The 18,518-nt window shown below is 46.0% G+C and overlaps 1 protein-coding gene across 1 annotated transcript in view; it reads left to right on the top strand.

The window, feature by feature from the left end:
* DOCK1 (dedicator of cytokinesis 1) overlaps positions 1–18,518 on the top strand; it is a 475,815-nt gene that overhangs the window by 85,478 nt on the left and 371,819 nt on the right. Inside the window, exons 13-18 of the mRNA XM_080912399.1 lie at positions 3,908–4,033; positions 8,705–8,829; positions 10,010–10,108; positions 10,962–11,034; positions 14,971–15,074; positions 15,798–15,981. Of these exons, the coding sequence (XP_080768525.1) occupies positions 3,908–4,033; positions 8,705–8,829; positions 10,010–10,108; positions 10,962–11,034; positions 14,971–15,074; positions 15,798–15,981 (711 nt within the window). The remainder of the gene's footprint in view (positions 1–3,907; positions 4,034–8,704; positions 8,830–10,009; positions 10,109–10,961; positions 11,035–14,970; positions 15,075–15,797; positions 15,982–18,518) is intronic.

The raw sequence follows: 18,518 nt of genomic DNA, 5'->3' as shown, positions 1-18,518 counted from the left end.
CTCTTGTTTCTGTCTGTGGGTGTGTGGGGAATCTGGGGTGGGATGTTCGTGTTGGAACTTGTGGGAGTGGGTGATGCTTCTTCCTACTGGATGGGCAGCTCTGCATGCTGTCTCACCAATAACCTTTGTAGGTTCCTGGGAACCAGCCTTCCGGCTGAGTGCAGAAGAGGGCAGGAGTGGGGTATGGGTGGGACTCTGACGAAAAGAGGGCCCAGGAACGCAGGAGCACAGGAATCAGCTCCTGCCTTTGACTCCTCCTCTTTCCCGGTGCTCCTCCTTCCCTCTTTCCACCGTCATACCTAGCAAAGGACTGGAAGGCTGAGGACACAGCTTGCCTGGTAGAGTTTCTGCTTGGCATGCACAAAGCTCTGAGTTCTATCCCCAGCACCAGTGGAAGTAGGCTTTGATGGTGCATGCCTGTAAACCTAGCTGTTGGGAGGCTAGGGAGATAAGAAATTCAAGGTCAGCTTAGGGCTACCCAGTGACAAGTCTAAACAAATAATCAAGGAAGTCAATATGTCAAACCTAAAGCAAACCCAGATCCCACAGTAACAACAACAAAAGCCATGAATGTGACTCCTGCCCCAAAGCCACAGCCTCACCTCAGCTAATTTCCCTCCTCTCTGTGTGCTCCTGTCCTGCCACAGAACTGCCAGTGTTCTGTAATTCTCCCTGTGTCCCCAAGGGGGAAGTGACTCCTTGTTCCTGTCATCCAAGTAGCCTCCTTCCTCCTTCCCCACCGCCCCCCACTCCCCTTCCCACTTTCATCATTTTTAATATCACACTGACGTGTCCAAGCAGCTGACCTTCTGCCAGTGGAGCTAATGAATCAATCAGCTTTCACTGGTGACAGTTGGCGTTGGGCTGGCCAGGAGACCTGCCAAAAACCAACTGGTCATCAAGCCCCACCTCCTATGTGGAGGAAAGTAAGTCACCCTCAGAGACTGGGGACTCTAACCCTGCTTTTCACTTTTGGGAAAATCCATGCACCAGGTTGATGATTGACATTGTACACCAGACTATGTATTCAGAGGAGCTCATGAAACCGCTGCCCTCCGCCTCCAGTCTTCCAAACCAAATCCTTTCTGTTGTCCCAAGCAGTGTTTATTGAGTCTGAAGAAAGTTCTGGAAAAGGGAGCTCAGATCATCTCTGCAGTTAGCCTTGGCTTTACCCCACTCCCTGGCCAACTCTATCTAGAATGTGTAGCCTTTGCACATGGAGCAAGTTTAAACTGAACCAAGGCCTCACCCCTTACAGATTACAGCTCTTCCAGTTTGCCCTGTATTTTTAAACCACAGGGTGTCTCCTTAGAAGTAGCTAGTACATGGCCTGGCCACTCCCTGATTTCTGGCTCAGCAATCCCTAACCCAACAGACCTCCAGTTCCTCACAGTACTGTATTTATCACAGTCTCACATGGGATAAATAATAATGTTAGACCAACATCAAAACAGTCAGGTATATGGGTCACAGCCCGAATCAATGATTTGCACAGTAATGGCGTGGACTCTGTCTGGTACCTGGATGGGGTTGATAACATCTGGTACCTTGGGCTATCAAAGACTAGAGAGGTTTCAGAGCCCAATTGAGAATGAGAGACAAGAATGTCCATGGCTTTTTTCATGGGGCTACAAGTGTCTCTCTGAATGAACATTCTGAGTCTTTTCATACTGAAAATGCAATGATAATCTTTGCACACTGAGCCAACAGCATCCCCGAGTGAGGTTCAGCTAGACCCTGATCCTTGCTCCAGCACTCAACACTGAGAAACTAGGTCCTTCCTAGGAGCGTTGAGAGAGGCTTGGCCAGGGCAGTCACTGCTGGGTGTTCTGCACTCTTCCTGATTACTTCTGTTTCTATCATAAGGACTCAGGTACCTCCTGATGCCTGCTCATCTTCCCAGTCTCAGCAATAGGACCCAGAATGGATAATGAGGAGATAGTAATCTTTGCAAGAGCCAGTGGATTTCTCCACACTCACCCCCCATGTGTCTCCTTTGGGCTTACTCTAGGCCTGGGCTGATTCCATCTCTGTAGGATCTGCTTTTCTTGCCCCAAAGCCAGAGTGTCACGAACATCCTCTTTTCTTTTGGCCAACTAAACCCAGGGTCTCGTGCATGCATAGTAAGCATGGTGACTCAGAGCTATGTCTGTGGTTCCTTGATTCTTTTCTCTTTAACCCACGCAATTCTGGTTCTTGCCTCTGAGTTCTGGGTGTGTATATGGACACACCTGCTTCCGTTGTTTGAGAAGTGATGGACGCACATCGTGTGTTCCATCATTCTGGGGAAATGCATATCACTTCTAAACATACTTATCCTTTGAGAACTGGCCTTGTTTTCCCCTGTGAGGAGTGTACTTTAAACACTGTGTGATCAGGGCTGTATAATTTCTGTATGTCAGTTGTAGCAAATTGAATCATGTCACCTGGTATTCTACTTACCCACCCAGATATTTGAGCAGGCTGTTGGTGAGGGTACTTGAAAAGCAGCCTCTCTGATGTTACTTAATGTGACTAGGTTTACTCTGCCTGACTGTATAGCAGAGTCAGGGGAGCAGAGGACAAGGTAACATACCCAGCCCCTTGAGGGTCTGTTTAACTTTCTGCAAGCCTAGAGCTGCATGCTGTCCTTTAGTGTGAGTTACAAAAAAGGCAGCCCATAGCCCGGGGATGTAGAGATAAAGACAGTTCCTGAGAGCATGGGTTAGGGAACATAATGAGGGTTCTTTACAGTACTCTGTGCACATATGCAGTGCATATCCTGAGACATGGTACATGGTCCCTTTTCTTGGTGCCATCCTCTGATGTCATTCATTGTGACTCCTTCTCCTGGGCACCCTTTTCACCTTGGGACTATCTCATGATCTGGAATTTTCTATCACAGAGGAATAGGAAAAGGAAACTTGTAGAAATGGGATCACCTTTTACAAGTGGTGAAGTGGTGCCTGCAGTTCCTGGGGTCTGTGGCTTCAGCTGCTTCTCCACCCTGTAGCTCCTGCTCCCTGGCCTCTGGACTTCATTCTTTTCTCAGCAGCATCTGCTCTTCCTTTCTACCTGAAGGGCCAAAGGGATGTCTTTGCTCCACAGTTCCACCCACACTCCCCTTCCCACTTGGGTTTCACTTGTTGACTGTGTGGATGACACATTTCCTGGTCTGTCATTCTCTCCAGCTCTTCCTCAAGAAGAGGAAGTGGAGAGCTGCAAGTGGCGAGAACCTTCCACACATGCCTTGGGACTTTCTCTCCCCACCTGTGTGCTCCTTAGGATGTCACCTGGAGCAGGCCTTCATTCAGAGGATGGTACAGAGCACCCTTTAAGGTTGCCCACAGCAGGTGCTCTGAGATCCACTTTCCTTCCCCTTTGTCTTTCCTGAGTTCTGTGGTTTTGAACCCATGTTGCTCTTTCCAAGACCCTCTGAGGTCTTAGGCTCAAGTGCTGGCCTGCAGCCTCTCCTGACTCAGTATTTTCCTTTAACTTCCACCTACAGCTGCTGGCTTATTTTCAGGTCAGACCCTTGGCTTGCTCTTGAGCCCTCTGGACCTCCTCAGAGCATCATGGTCCTCACTGGCCTCCTGATGCAGAACTCCATGGTGGGTGTGAGTGTCTAAGTTTCTTCCTGCCTTTCTCAGCCTTTACCATAAATGCCACATTCTGATTTTCCAAACAAACCTTTTGTCCTTGGCAAATATAAAATCCACTTCCCTCCCATCTCACAGACTTACTGTTTGATCTCACAGGCCAGGTTTGTACCTGTACTGAGTGTGTGCCCCTGTCCTGGGTGCCTCTTGCCTAGACATTTGCCAAAATCTGTTTACAGTGCTGCTCTGTAGATTAAAAGTTTTCAGCCACTAAAATTGTCTTTAGCCACACACTTGAGGTAAACACGCCAACTTTTTTTCCCCCCCAGGTTTGTGGGTAACCTTGAAATTACTTCCTGGAGACATCCATCAGATTCGGAAGGAGTTTCCTCACTTGGTGGACAGGACCACAGCTGTGGCCCGAAAGACAGGGTTTCCAGAGATTATCATGCCAGGTAAGGTTGGCCTCTCTCATGGCCTTTGAGCTCCATGCAGAGGTCACTAGCAGCAGAGAGTGGTGTATGTAGAAGAATGTGCGAGAGCTCTTGTAGAGAGAGTGAGGAGCACATGGCACGTGCGTTGGCAGGCTCGGGGTTGTTAAGAATAACTTTAGTGCTCACGGGCTGAGACCACACACAGTGGTGGGATATACACTTTGGTCTCTGGGCTTCTTGTAGGATTAGGATTCTCCTTAATTACAAAGCTCACATGTGGGGAGGCATGGACACCCAACAAGCATAGAATTAGGTATTTGATCAAAGGAAGGAAGGAAGGAAAGAAGGGAGGGAGGGAGGGAGTCCGTCCAGTGGCAGGCAGGTCAGAAGAATGATGCTATTCTTGGGACCTGCTCAGGGGTGTTCATTACCACACTGATGAATCTCTGGCTCAGCCATGTATTTTAAGCTACATGAACTAATACACGAACATTTTTCTTTTACATTTAACAACACTTTCCAGTTTCTAAAAATATTCATATCAGTCATCTGATATTGCTGTTGAACAGTATCTGCCCTTGGGATGCATGTTCATGTTTATTCTTAATGTGTCATCTGGTTTGTAGCTAATGTGTATATGTGTAGCCTGGGTTGGTTCACAGAAGGAGCTTGGGCACTTCAAGAGTGCTGTTGACTAATTCCAATCAAAATTAACCTACAGCCCAAAGTCACGTGGGCAATGGGCATTGAAAGTGGGGTCCAGCCACACCATGGTCAACAGAAATGGCCTCTTTTGTAGGTCTCTATTGCTGCATGCTGTGGGGAGAGGTGTTTGGATCCCCAGGGTCCTTGCTGCCACAGGCATTGCTTTTTTTATTTCCAGCAGCCATGGGATAGGTACTTTGCATTCTATTTACCTTTTAGACTGGTGTGGGTTTTTGGCTACTCTGTCTGCTGACATTACAGGTAACTGAAGTGGGCTCCCTGTATAGGTATGGCATGTCAGTCTTGTTCATGGAAGTGGGATGAAGGATTTGTGACCTGAGGTACACCTGCATGGGAAAAGGTGATGGTGCATTTGTTTGTTCCTTTAAGATGCCCTCACATTTATAGATGTCTTAGGTTTTCTCCCTCCCACTTCTGTAACTGTAATAAAATAATCTGACAAAAGCAATTTAAGGGAGAAAGGGTTTCCTTTAGCTTGCCATTCAGATTATAGTTCATCATAGTGGGAAAAGTCAGGGGAGTCAGGAAGATGAAGCAGCTGGTCACATTGCATCTGCAGTCACAATAGAGCAATGAATGCAAGGTACTGCTTGGTTTACTCTGTTTCACACAGTTCAGTAAGGCTGCCTAGGAAATGATTTCACCCACAGTTAATGTAGGTCCTCTCGCACTAACTTACATGATTAAGAAACTCTCCCACAGTCATGACCCGAGCCCACCTTCTAGGAGACTCTAGTCTATCAGCCTGTCTACTGGACTCTGAACCCTAACTATCCCATCTGGGATAACTGGGAATTTCCTCCTCATGCTGATGGACTTTCCTTTGTTCTTGATAAGCTTGCAAAGTTCTTCTTCGAACATGGGATCATAGAGTTCTTTAGTTACCCCATGATTAGCTTTCGGAGACCCCATGGTGCTGACCATGGTTCCGGTCGTGGCTGGTAGGGAGGGATTCAAGCTGGAATGAATTACCCTTGGTCTCTGTTGCCTGAGTAAGCACTGGCCAGCCAATGGCACCAAGTGCACAGTGTTGGAGTTCTTCTGTCATGCTCCTATATTTAGTTCAGTGGCCCCTCTGCATTATTCCTTCATACCTGCTTTGTGGAGGCATGCATCTTTGCATAGTTGGAGAGCCTGTACTACCAACTCCTGTTGATCCTTCTACATGCTCATGACTCATACTACTCTGGATCCGTTTTGAAGGACCCAGGCAGAGGAGAAGCCATAGTATTCATGGATCTGGAAAGATGGTAGCACCCAGTCACATCTCCTTGTAGTAGAATTATTTAAATCCTGGCCTGGGGTTTCTACCGTGCCTTTGGTACTTAAATTCCTGGATGGAAGGCATACTCAGCCCTTTTATGTTTAATAAGCCTTAAGCAGCATAATAGCTGGGCAGCTGTCTACCCTCCAGGCTGTTAGGATCTATATTCCCATCGCTAGCCCCGAGTTGTTATGTATATTTACTGTGTTCTGTCTAGGCTGCTCTTAGCTCCAGTTGGGCGGCCCTCATTGTCACTCTCGTGACCCTTAACTCATGGCGGCTTCTTCTCTTGAACATTCTTATTCCCCATGGCCCTCCTCTGTCCCTGCCAAACTTAAGCCTCTTTTTTTCTCTCTTCTGCCCACTTATTGGCTGTCAGCATCTTTATTCACCAATCAGAACTCACTTGAGCAGGGTCACAGGGTCTCATTGCAGACTCCAGGTCAGCATCTTTATTCACCAGTCAGAACTCACTTGAGCAGGGTCACAGTGTCTCATTGCAGACTCCATCCAGGTCATGAGGGCCCATACTTAAGCATTACAATAGACAATAAAAGACAAAAACCTCAACGTCTTTTAGCAACTAATATCTATCTCAAATGTGCCTAGCCTTTGCTGAAAGTATATGTGGTACCCTTCAATAGGGTTTATCCACTGCAAATGGTGTCATCTTTTTCTTCTTCTATGATTGCACAGAGACATATCTCTGCAGGAACAGTGAATGTAGGTGCGAGGCTGTGGTGCTTCATCCCCTTGAGGCCTGATAGCCCGTGTTATTTCTCTTCCTGCTGAGGTTTTTAGTAGACTTATATATATCCCTCAAATAAAATAAAATATGATTTTTGAGGGCTACGGGGATAACTCTGTGGGTAAGATGCTCACAAGGACCAGAGTTTTAAATGCCCAGAACCCTCCTAAAAATGCTGGCATGGTGGCATGTGCTTACATGGAGTGGGTTTGGAGAGAGGCAGATCCCTGAAGCTTATAGGCTAACCAGCCTGTTGAATTGCTGAGGTCTCGGCCAGTGAGAGACTGTCCTGAAGTACAAGGTGGATTGCTGTATTTTACAATAGAGGTTATCCTCTGGCCTCCACAGCTGCACATACAGCTGTGTGCACATATGCATACAGGCAGAGATTATGGATTTTATGTTTTGATAGAATTTTCCAACTAAGAAACATACAATTGAGGTGTTACAAACCAATAAAGCTGTTGGGTGGTGTCTTGGCCCAGGCTGTGAAGGGACTTATCCTCTGAGGTCTCACAGCTGATCAGTGGTAGGTCTTAGGTGAGAAATCTTGCTTTCTGCAGCCCTGGCCTCATGCTCAAATCTTTGTGACCTCCCTTGTGGGGAGTATCTGCCTTGGCAGCTGTGCTTTCCCTCTTGAGCAGCTACCATGGCTGTCGGAGTAACCCACTGGGACCATTACAATAATGACTTTTAAATGCAACTTTAATTTAATAGTTGGATCCATTAAAAGCCAAAATAGAGCAATTTTTTAAAAAAGCACAATAAAAAAACAAGAAAGCAAGAAAAGGCTTTTTTCTTTAAGTTTTCATCCTTAAGCACAACTGGGGTCCCACTCACTTTTCTGCTTTTCTGTGCAGAGCTGGATCCGGTGAGGGTGGGGCCAGGAAGCCTGAGAACTCGTTAGCACAGTAATAATGCCTCCTCTCCATCACGAAGCTAAGGAATCGTGCGGCTTTCCCAGATCATGCATTCTAAATGGAAAGATGCTCTTAGTTCATTTGTTCTACTCTGCCCTCATCACCATTAAAGGTCCACTTTATACTAAAACATATGAGGTCTATGTGGTGGCACACCCTTGATATCCCGGCACCTGGAAGGCTGAGGCAGGATTGCTGTGAATTGGGGGGGGCAACTTGGGTTACGAGTGAGATCCTAAATAAAAACAAAACAAAAACCTACCTCTGCCCCTTGCAGAACTCTCTCTCTTTTAAAAAAAAGATTTATTTATATGAGTACACTGTCGCTATCTTCAGACACACTAGAAGAGATCATGAGATTCCATTACAGATGGTTGTGAGCCACCATATGGGTGCTGGGATTTGAACTCAGAACCTCTGGAAAGAACAGTCAGTGCTCTTAACCACTGAGCCATCTCTCCGGCCCCTCTCTTTGCTTCTTACAGTTGTGTAGCTCTGCTTTCTTCTTCCCACTTGATCCTCCACAGCTGTTTGCTAGAAGAGAAGAACCACACAGAAACTTCCCAGTGCCCTTCCCTAGTCCCTGGCATGTGGTTCTCCTTCTTAGTAGGCTTTCAGTTCAAGGCTTGCATTCAGACAGTTCAAAGGAAGCAGAGGAGAACTAGCATCTCTTAGGAATGTTAGCATCTCTTAGGAATGCTAGTTCTCTTTTGCTTGCGTGTGCTGGCTTCTGAGGACACAGTGCTATTCCATGCGAAGCTTACTAGGGTCTCTATTGACCATGGGATGCTACAAAGGGTCTAGGTCCTTATAACTTTATTAATGGCACTGGGGCCAATCTGAGTACCTCACAGAGGTGCAGAGATGAAGTTGATGCAAATAGGTTTTGCCATGCCTTAGAAGCCCAGACTGTTTTATAGGAAATATTTCAGAACCACATAATGCAGTATTTCTAAGTGCTTCTGACAATTTGGCTAAATTCTCAGTCACGCTATGAATGATGGATTGCTATTAAAGATATAATTTCCCCCCAGGTGATGTTCGAAATGATATCTATGTGACATTAGTTCAAGGGGATTTTGATAAAGGCAGTAAAACAACTGCGAAGAATGTGGAGGTGACGGTGTCTGTCTATGATGAAGACGGGAAGCGATTGGAGGTATCTCTTTTGCTGCATCTTGGCTGTAGAGTTCAAGTTCAACTATGTCCACCTTGGCTCTGCTGCAGGAACGGAGGTGTTTTTGACTGGCTGTGTTATCTCATATGTTGGGATGTGTGTTGCTGCTCACCTCCGTTTCCTCTGCTTGCCATTGTGCCCTGGGGATTCAGGCTATCAGCCTGTCTCAGGGGATCCCTGTAGATTTCGACCACATTTCTCTCTCAGACTTCTAAAGGGGCCTTATTTCTTGCTGTAATCCCGCAGACATAGGCCAGAGACCATTACTTTCAGGATTTGAGAGATGAGGGAATGGAATCTGAGCAATAACACTATTTGGTCAGAGTCAGAGAATGAGGTAAATCATCTGTCTTATCTCTCGGAAAGTGACCAATACCTCCTCTTTATGGCCAGAGCAGCCAGCAGAATCCGCCGGAGTGGCCCAGGGGCTGTGGTTCCCTTTGATGAGCAGAGTGGTTTTCCCTCTAGGTACCACTGGACTAGACAGCAATTGCTGGGCTAGTACCTGAGCTCAGCTGTGTGTAGCAGGGCTTACGTCATTTCTCCCTGTCTGGCCTTGTGTGGTGTCACTTGTATTTCTATAAGCCTTCAGGTATACTGGAGTTTGACAGGCAGTCCTCATGGCTAGCGAATGGATCTTGCTGCTCCTGTTTGGTGGACAACCTTTGCTCTTAGGCCTGCTGAGTAAATCGGGCAGGTGTTCTCAGATTGTCATGTGAAGTGAGTTGGGGAGGGGACGGGAGAAGTGGCAGTCAAGGTTTGCCCCATGTTTCATACTTGTCTGTACCTCCAAGGGTCTGAGGCTATTGTGTAGACTGACCTGTCCCTTCATTCTGGGGACCAAATATAGTGGTTTATTGGCAACCTGATGTCTTCCTTTTCTCCTTTGGTGGGTGCAACAGGAATATGTAGAAACAGACACTGTGATATCTAATGTTAACACTTTTAAAAACTAAATTAAAAAATTACTCATTTTGTGTGCATGTGTGTGTGTGTGTGTGTGTGTGTGTACATGCCCACACATACAGGAATCAGTTCTCCACCTCTACCATTCATGTCCTGGGATTAAACTCTGGTTGTCAGGCTTGGCATCAAGAGCCTTAACCACTGAGCAACCTCAGCATTCCTAACATGAACTCTTCGTCTATGTCTTTTCCTAAAGCACGTGATTTTCCCTGGTGCTGGCGATGAGGCAATCTCTGAGTACAAATCGGTGATTTATTACCAAGTGAAGCAGCCTCGCTGGTTTGAGACCCTTAAGGTATTGCATTTTCATGGTCATTTCATCCTGGGGGTGCCTGATTGTGAAATCCTCTCTCACACCACGCAAAGCAAAGTTGCTCAGGGTTGTCAAGGACCCACCCTAGTAATTCCTCTAATACATTTACCCTAATCTTCCTCAAATGGAAAGAGTGGCCTTGGATGGAGAGGAACTGGCACATCTTCAAGATAGCTCTTGCTTCTCTCTCCCTGAGTCTGGTGTGGGTGTGGTCTGCTGCCTCCACCACATAGAAAGGAGGAGGATGTCGGTGTGTGGAGGTTATCGGTGAGAACTGGGCCTGCTTTTGGTGACATTGTCACAATGCTTTCATGTTGCAGCTCACATGGTACCCCACTGTCATGGGTAACCACCACCCCAGCCCCTACCCTAAGAACCTCAGTTGCAGAACGTAAAGCCATAGATGTTGACATGAGCATCAGGGGCAGCCTTGGTTTACAGGCCATACACGTGAGGCCTTGATCTTTGGCTGTAATGTAACAGGAAAGCTTCCTTGCTGCAGCTGCCGAGAATGTAGATGCCTCTATGTAGCGGCTCCAATGAAGACAACGACTTTCAAAAATAGAATCCGAGCAGTGTGCATCTGAGTGTTAACGCAAAAAAATATCTGGCTGTCTAGCATATTTGGGTTGATGTCCTTCACAATATTATCTTGTTTAAATTTTCAAAAGACATTTTGCCTTTGGCAGAAATCATATATGCATAAAATAGACGGTGTTTTCATTCCTCTGGTGCCTGAACGTTTATCCTGGTGCTGATAACTAGGCTGCATTAAGCACTTCTTGCTGGAAGATGTTGGGATAGGTACTCATACATCCCGCTTTGATTCTTCAAGGTGGCCATCCCCATTGAGGACGTGAACCGGAGTCACCTTCGATTTACCTTCCGCCATAGATCCTCGCAGGACTGTGAGTAATGGGCCATGCTATCAGTGTTTGTTTTCAAGGGAAAAGCTTAGCCGGCAGCACCCGCTCTGAATTGCTGTAGGGTATGGCTGTCATTTACAGTGATGTCGTAGCTCCTTGGCCATTTCTTTCACCTGAACTTGCCCCTAGAGAACATCATGGAACAGGTCTCAGGGAAAGTCATCTTCTGCTTCCTTCTGGGATGGGGAGTGCACCTGTTCTTTGCTCCTCTTCCTTGTCTTTAAAGATTTGATTTTTACTTGTGTGACTGAGTGTGTGTCTGAGTGTGGGTTTGTGGACGAGAGCGCAGTGTCAGTGGAGGCAGCCTCCGACGTCAGGTCCCCTGGGGCTGGAGTTGCATGCTGTTGTAAGCTGCCTTTGTAGGTGCTGTGACTAAGCTCAGCTCCTGCAGAAGCTTGACTGTGAGCTATCTTTCCAGCCATATTTCTTCTGTGACTCACCACACGCCAGTCCATTAGGAAAGTCAGTGAAACACAGCAAACCGTTTGGAAAATTGTGTCTTAGTGTTATCTCTTAGAATCGAGAATTTGAACCCTCTTTGTATTTGTTGGAGCTTAGCTGGAACTCTCGTAGGCATTGGTGCAACCTTGCCCTTCATACCACACCTAGAAGGAGGAACATGCCTCCACATTTTCTCCCTTTTGAAAGAATTGATCTCTGATTACTGAAACTGGTTCCATCACATTGGTTGAATTAAGAGTCTGTTAAAGATATAGCCCCATGCTAAACACCAAGCTATCACAGAAGGATGATACAATTACTTCCTGTCCTCCATTTACTGAAACATGTGACATTGAGTTGGGTACTTATAGCCAGATGGGATCTGTGAGAAAGTTGAGCTCTATTATAGTGTGCCTCAGATGAGGGCCAGACAAGGAGGCAATTAGCTGTAGTCTCTGTTCTACAAGTCCCTCTGATCTTTATGTAGGACAGAAATGCCATCCATTGGTCTGTCTTCAGCAGGTGTGACCTGCATAGGTGCAACAGCCCAGGTGTGGTCAAGATGTAGGCCAGCGCTCTGCTGAGAGGACAGCAGGAGCTTAGGCACTCTCGAAAAGGTGGAAAGATCATCTGTAGAGCAGGCTTGACTTCCTGGACACAGATAATTCCAAGGCTGGTAAGAGGCTGTGGGTTCTGTGGAGGAAGCATAGTTGGTAGGAGATGTAAACTCCAAAGAGGTCTGCGTCAGAATTACTCTGGAGCCACTTTCTTAACAAACTCATTCCCCTTAATTAATGAATTACACTAGGGCAGAGGAAGATCTCTAGCATTCTAATTTCCCAAATCCTTGTTTTTCTCGTCAGTTTCAAGTACTCATTACAGACAAGATGCTATCACCCGACATGCCAAGACACATTAGCATAATTAATGAAGTCTCCAAGGCCACAGCTTATGTGGTTCTGAAGGCATGTTGAGCATTGTAAAAGTGATGCTCCTGAGATCTTGCTTGCCAGCTACTGAGGGCAACCATAGGGGCTGCTACAGCTGGGCATATACCCCGGGTCTGAGGAAGAAAGCATTCAGCACACATTGTCAACCTTTGCTGCTCACTAGCAACACACAAGCAGCTTTCCCCTTTAGAGAAGTGCCTGGATTAAAAGAAACGATGGGATGTCTCTTCATGATCTATGTTGGAGTAGCTTGGTACATGGCAACTTGTAGGCCATGTAGACACATCAGTTCATGTGTCACACATAAGTCTTCATGGTCTAGCTGAAAGCTGAGTCTTTATGGATTGGAGCAGGCTTGTCTGGGTGGGGTAGCTCTGTCTACTCTTCTAGAAAGCGTGGGTTCCTGCTATATAGTTTACAGGACTCTGTGTGTTTGTGCTAGAATAATCCATCTACTTTGGTGGAGGTTCTTAGCAAGCATATGGTGGACAGTGACCCTTCCTTCAGGGTTGAAGATGCAGTGGTAGGAATGAATGATGCCCCTTTTAGCACCAGTTAGTAGTTCAGAAGAAGCTGTTGGCTGATAATTGCCATCACATGCATATCTTGAGTTTGCTGCTCCCCTGGGGCTCAAGCTTAGCAGGAGGGGGTCCTTATCACTTGATACCGATGTCCCTTACAGTTTTTGCTGCTCTTCATAAAGCTTTGTTTTAGATTAATAGGGCACATCTGTTCTGTTTCTCTGTCTTTATTTATTTATTTATTTTTGGTTGATTGTCCTTCATCAAGTTAGCCAGAATTTACTGAGCCTCTATTTTATATAAGGCAGTGCAACTATCAAAATGCATAAGATATGCCTTCTTGGACGTTGAAGTTACGTGGTGAATATTTTGAGCCCCTCATCTGAAGGAGGATGGAGGGATGCTCCTTCCATGTCTTACCTCTGTCCTTTCCTTTCTGACAGATTTTTAAATACGCACTCTCGATACATTTTCTGGTTCTGCACCACAGTGTCTATGTGCCATACTGCACCTCTGTGTCTAGTCGCCATATTTAGGTGAGAGCTTGTGGAAATCATCTCTTCAGTCTTGGCTCTTCTTTGTGACCTTACTTTACCTGTCCCTGCTGGTCTATGGCTCTCACTCATCACTCACCAGCCACACTGGGTTCTCATTGCTATTGAGCATTGATATTGTGGGTGGCATGACCTTTCTCAGATCCACTTGTTCTGACCATCCTTTCCTCCTGTACAAGCCTCCAGGTTTTGCTTCCCATGTGATGTAAAGGAGCTTACCTGTTTGTTGGTCCTTTCCCTTACTAGTCCTAGTATTTGTTTTTCAGGCTTTATTTCATGTGCTTTAAAATGGCATACACACAGACATATACACATTCACATGTATATACTCATGCACACATATACACACCTATACACACATAGATAAATATTTATATACATACAGTCATATATACCACTATACATACATACATGTATATGTACATATAAACATCTACAAATACAGATATGTACATATGCACAATGCATTCATACATGTATATACCCATGTACACACATAAAAGTGTATACATGCATATACATACACAAACACACACACACACACACACACACACACACACATATATATATATATACATACTTGGATATACAGGTACACATAAATCTATCTATCTATATATTTTTTACATGTATGTACTTTACACACAGTGTCACACATATACATGCATGTATATACAGTATATACATACACACATACACATGTACACCCACACACAGACTCACATACATACTCATAGACCCTTAGATTCCAGGGCTTAATATACAGACACTAGCAGTAACATAACAAATCCCCCAACCCAATATACGTGCCAGTGTTGAATACCATAAAGAAAAACCCATCAGATGCTGGTAACATATGTGAGCAGGCAGACTGTTTTAGACGCTGTGCAGAAGCTTGAAAGAAGGGAAAGCAGGAACCCAATATGCAGGCCTGGCTGTTGGACTTTCTTGCTAAAGGCCCTATAACTTCTCATGGGGGTCTTCTTGCTCCCATAGTGCTTGCACTAGGACCCTGTGGTTTCTGTATTGCTAGGTAGTTTTCCTCCCTGCACTGGCCCTTTCCCAAGTCTTAAGTTTATTACCCCATTCCTATCCTAGTCACTCTGTTCCTGTTCAAACCAAACCATGTTCACTTGGGTTCTTTATACTTACATTGAAATTGTAACATTGAGCTTTCCTTCACATTCTTCTGCAGAACCTTCCTGGCTTTATCATGGAGTCAGTTCTCATGTGTCAAGGTCTCTTCTTCCCTGAGACTTTGAACTAGTTTGAGGGCAGTAGATCCTTCTGATACGAATCTTTCCTTTGGTGACTGTGGGGTTCATTTCTCCATCCTGCATTGGCATCACCTGTGCAGGTTGGCGGTCGTGTTCACATAGGTGTCTCTGTAGCATGTGCTAATGTCCCTTTGTCCTTACTGTTGTTGAGAGTGATTGTTGGTTTTCTTTGCAGCCAAGGATAAATCTGAGAAGATCTTCGCTTTGGCCTTTGTGAAGCTGATGAGATACGATGGGACCACCCTGAGAGACGGGGAACATGACCTTATTGTCTACAAGGTGTGTACATTGTCCTATGGACCCTGGGAGCCCTGATTAGATCAGCCCCCCCTGAAGTCTTCACCTGAGTTGAGCTGTTAGCTTTTGACTTAAGTACCCCTAAACCAACTAAAGGGAGGCAGGGGGTGGCCTGATACCAAAGTCAGGGTTTTCAGTTCTTCATGGTGGATAGGGCGTGATGAGCAGCTTAGATCTGGGTGGCCAGGAAGCAGGTTGAGAAGATGGTTGTGAGAGTAGTGTCTTTCTCATCTCATCAGCGTCCCCAGTCTGGCTCCAGGAGGTGACTTTTCCCTCAGTTAATTCTCTGTTGTGGACACACTTAGAGGTGTGCTTTACCAAACTCCCAGAACTTCTCACTTCAATCAAGCCTGTGATCAAGATGAACATCACAGTTGACATTTCTCACCGGAGGACAGAGCTGCTCTGTAGCATGGAGCTGCATTTAATTATGTAAATGAGCAGTTATGATGACCAGCCCTTCTGCTGTTCCTAATGAGAGGAGATGACAGGCGATAGCACATTCCGTGTTGTATATGAAGGCCGGGGATGGGAATTAATCCACAGAAAGGGGGAAGATCATTAAAGCACACACATGTACTTTATGTAGAACACAACATAGAAAGGAGTGTGGGGCTTAAAAGAAGTCAGAGAAAGAAAGCATCCAGAACCTGGAGTGTGGCCTCAGTGAAGGCTGTTTGAAAGAACATGTGATCAAACCCACAGGCTGAAGCCAAAAAGCTGGAAGATGCTGCCACATATTTAAGCCTCCCTAGTACCAAGGGGGAGTTGGAAGAAAAGGGCCACTCAGCCACAGGCAAAGGGATGCAGAGTCTTGGAAGCTGCACCATCAGCAAAGATTCTTTCCAGATCTCCACGTTGGTGTGTTCCACAAAACTGACCCAGAACGGTAAGCTTTAGAATTCCTCCCTCTCACATCCCTTTTGGCTGCTTGTTGAGTGGAGGAGTTTACTGTGGGTGCATGGACGTCATCCACTCTGTCCTTTGATAAGGACCCACATAGATATCGATGTGCCTGGGAAGAGGAAGTGGCATCTGTCAGAGTTTAAAATTCACACTTCTATTTTGGTCTGAGGATTAACTTAGCAGGGAGATTAAACAATGAAAGGGCTCATTTTTTTTCTTTTTAAATGTGTTTATTTGCTGTGTATGTGAGGGCAGTCAGAGGACACATTGGCTTCTTTCCTTTCTCTCTGTGGATTGTGGGGATTGAACTCACTTCGTCACGCTTGTTGGCAAGCACCATAAGCACTCACCCAGTTTGCCAGCTCTTGACTTCCTCTTCAAGATGCTTCCTAGCCACAAGAAGGAAACGAGGCATCAAGGAAAGTGTACAAGATTTGAAATCAGATCAGAGAAATGGAGTTGAAGCTTGGCTCTAATTTAACCCTGGAAATGACCTTGAGTAAAGGCGCTTCCAACCCAGCTGTTGTTGATACAGGTGACTAATGCCTACTTCCAGAGCTTTCTGGCTAGTATATACACCATCAGATGTGAGGCACTCCCTCTTATGTGTCTTCCCCTGTCTTGATTCTCCTTGAAATAATTCCCAGTTATCTTTCTTGGAGAAGTTGGTTGGCGTGACATTTTTAGACCCCCTGCTTACAGTGTGAGATAAGACCTCCTCGCTGGCTCTCCTACACTAAGCTCAGCCTAACGTGGCAGGTCACTCATCAGCTGATGCTTCATGTCCCTAGGCTGGCTGAGTTCATTTCCCACTGCTTGCAGCCTCCACAGAGTCATGGCAGTCCAGTGGAAATACTTCTTATTCAGAGCACACCAGTACCGTTGCCGTGACTCTGTCTGGGGGAGGCAGAGGCTCTCTGCACAAATCCTTCATTTAAAAACCGCATCCCCTTAATGTGGCCGTGTCACAGCTGTGCAGAGACTTTCTGCTCTCTTGAAATGGAGCTTGAAAATCCAATTTTTTGTCCCTCTTAACTGCCTGATATGAGTTGTGATTATTAATGTCCGTCATTATCGGGAATCACATCTCTGTGTTGCCTGTCAGTCATGACTGGAGTTTGAGATTTGCTGAGGAGCAGACATCTTTTGGGCTTGCACTGGATTAACCTAGCATGGAAGGAACCCGTCCTTTGAAAGACAGGACTCTGGAAGGGAGAAATGCTGCCGTCCTGAAGGCTTAGGCATGCCAGCCTTGGGTCAGATGTCTGTCAAACTTTCTCCACCTGATGCTTCTAGCTCTCATTCCCAGCTTTACCCATGTGAATACCCATGCTTTGGTACTGTTTGGACACTTCTTGGTTGCCAAATCATCATGGGTTTCTCTGAATCATTTCTGAAGGGTGCTTACTTGCTGCCTGTGGTAATCCCTACCAGCAAATGCCTCCCCCAACCCCCACACCTCCCAGAGGACTGGATTTGTGTAAGTGGATGGGGGCAGGGAAGGGAGGATTGTGCAGGAGCTTGGTGCTCAGGGACATGAGTCAGCTGTGTGGGCTCCAGCTACTGACTGGCCTGTGCAAAGAATATCCCAGTACTAGGAATGAGATTATCAGCCTGTCCTCAAACTGGGATACATGAACTAGTGTTTGTGCCTCATTCAGGGCAGGCTAAGAATGGTGTCCCTGGCTGGGTCATTGGTCCCATGGATGGTGCCTTAGTGTCTCAGCAGGTGCTGAGGTCTGTCTGCTCTGTGTCACTTCTCACTGTGGAGGAAGCTACTGTCTTATATGTGGGTCAATGTTCCAGATGCGTTGCTAGTTGTTGTCTGATATTTGGTCATAATTTCCTTTTAAAATAGGTCTCATCCACAGTCTCTTTTTAAAACTGTATATCTGAGAATGGGGGGTGGTGGCAGGGAACCTCCAAGGGTGGTGTGTGGATTCCTTTTTCACCTTACAGCTCCTTGAATCTCACCATCTGCAGGGTGATTCCCTCCCTGGTACCCAGGGAGAGAGCCCTGGTCTCTGCAGCAGCTGTTGCCAAGCAACAAGGAAATTCCAAAGTGATGCTGCTCACTGAACAGAAGGAGGAATCTGGCTTTCATTTCATGCCAGCATTGATACCCCTTTTTGGGATTGTGCCATGCTAGGAGTATATAAGATGGGGGTGCCCTAGTTGGCACCTGAGTGTGGCATCTCAAATTCTCCTCTGAGGGAATCATTTTCCTGAAACCATAATTTGTTCTCACAAAGTTCCATTACTTAGGGAAAAAAGCAGGGGCTGAATTATTCATCAAGGTTTGTATTAAAGATCTCTGTCCTCAGCGCTGTGTGGGCTGCTAGGGGATAGGAAAAGAACTGTAAGATATGATCCCTAGTCTCAATTAGCTTACTGTATAATGAGAGGGAAGGAAATCATGAAACAAAGATTAATTATGAATCCAGCTGCGTTAAGTCCCTGGGAACAGAGACCTTTCCTGACTGGGTAGCCCTGTGAGGGAGGGACAAGCTATTTCCTTAA

Source organism: Micromys minutus (assembly GCF_963924665.1).
Source record: "Micromys minutus genome assembly, chromosome: 2".
Taxonomy (NCBI): domain Eukaryota; kingdom Metazoa; phylum Chordata; class Mammalia; order Rodentia; family Muridae; genus Micromys; species Micromys minutus.
Note: the sequence above shows the minus strand (reverse complement) of the source record. Positions and strands in the feature narration are given on the sequence as shown.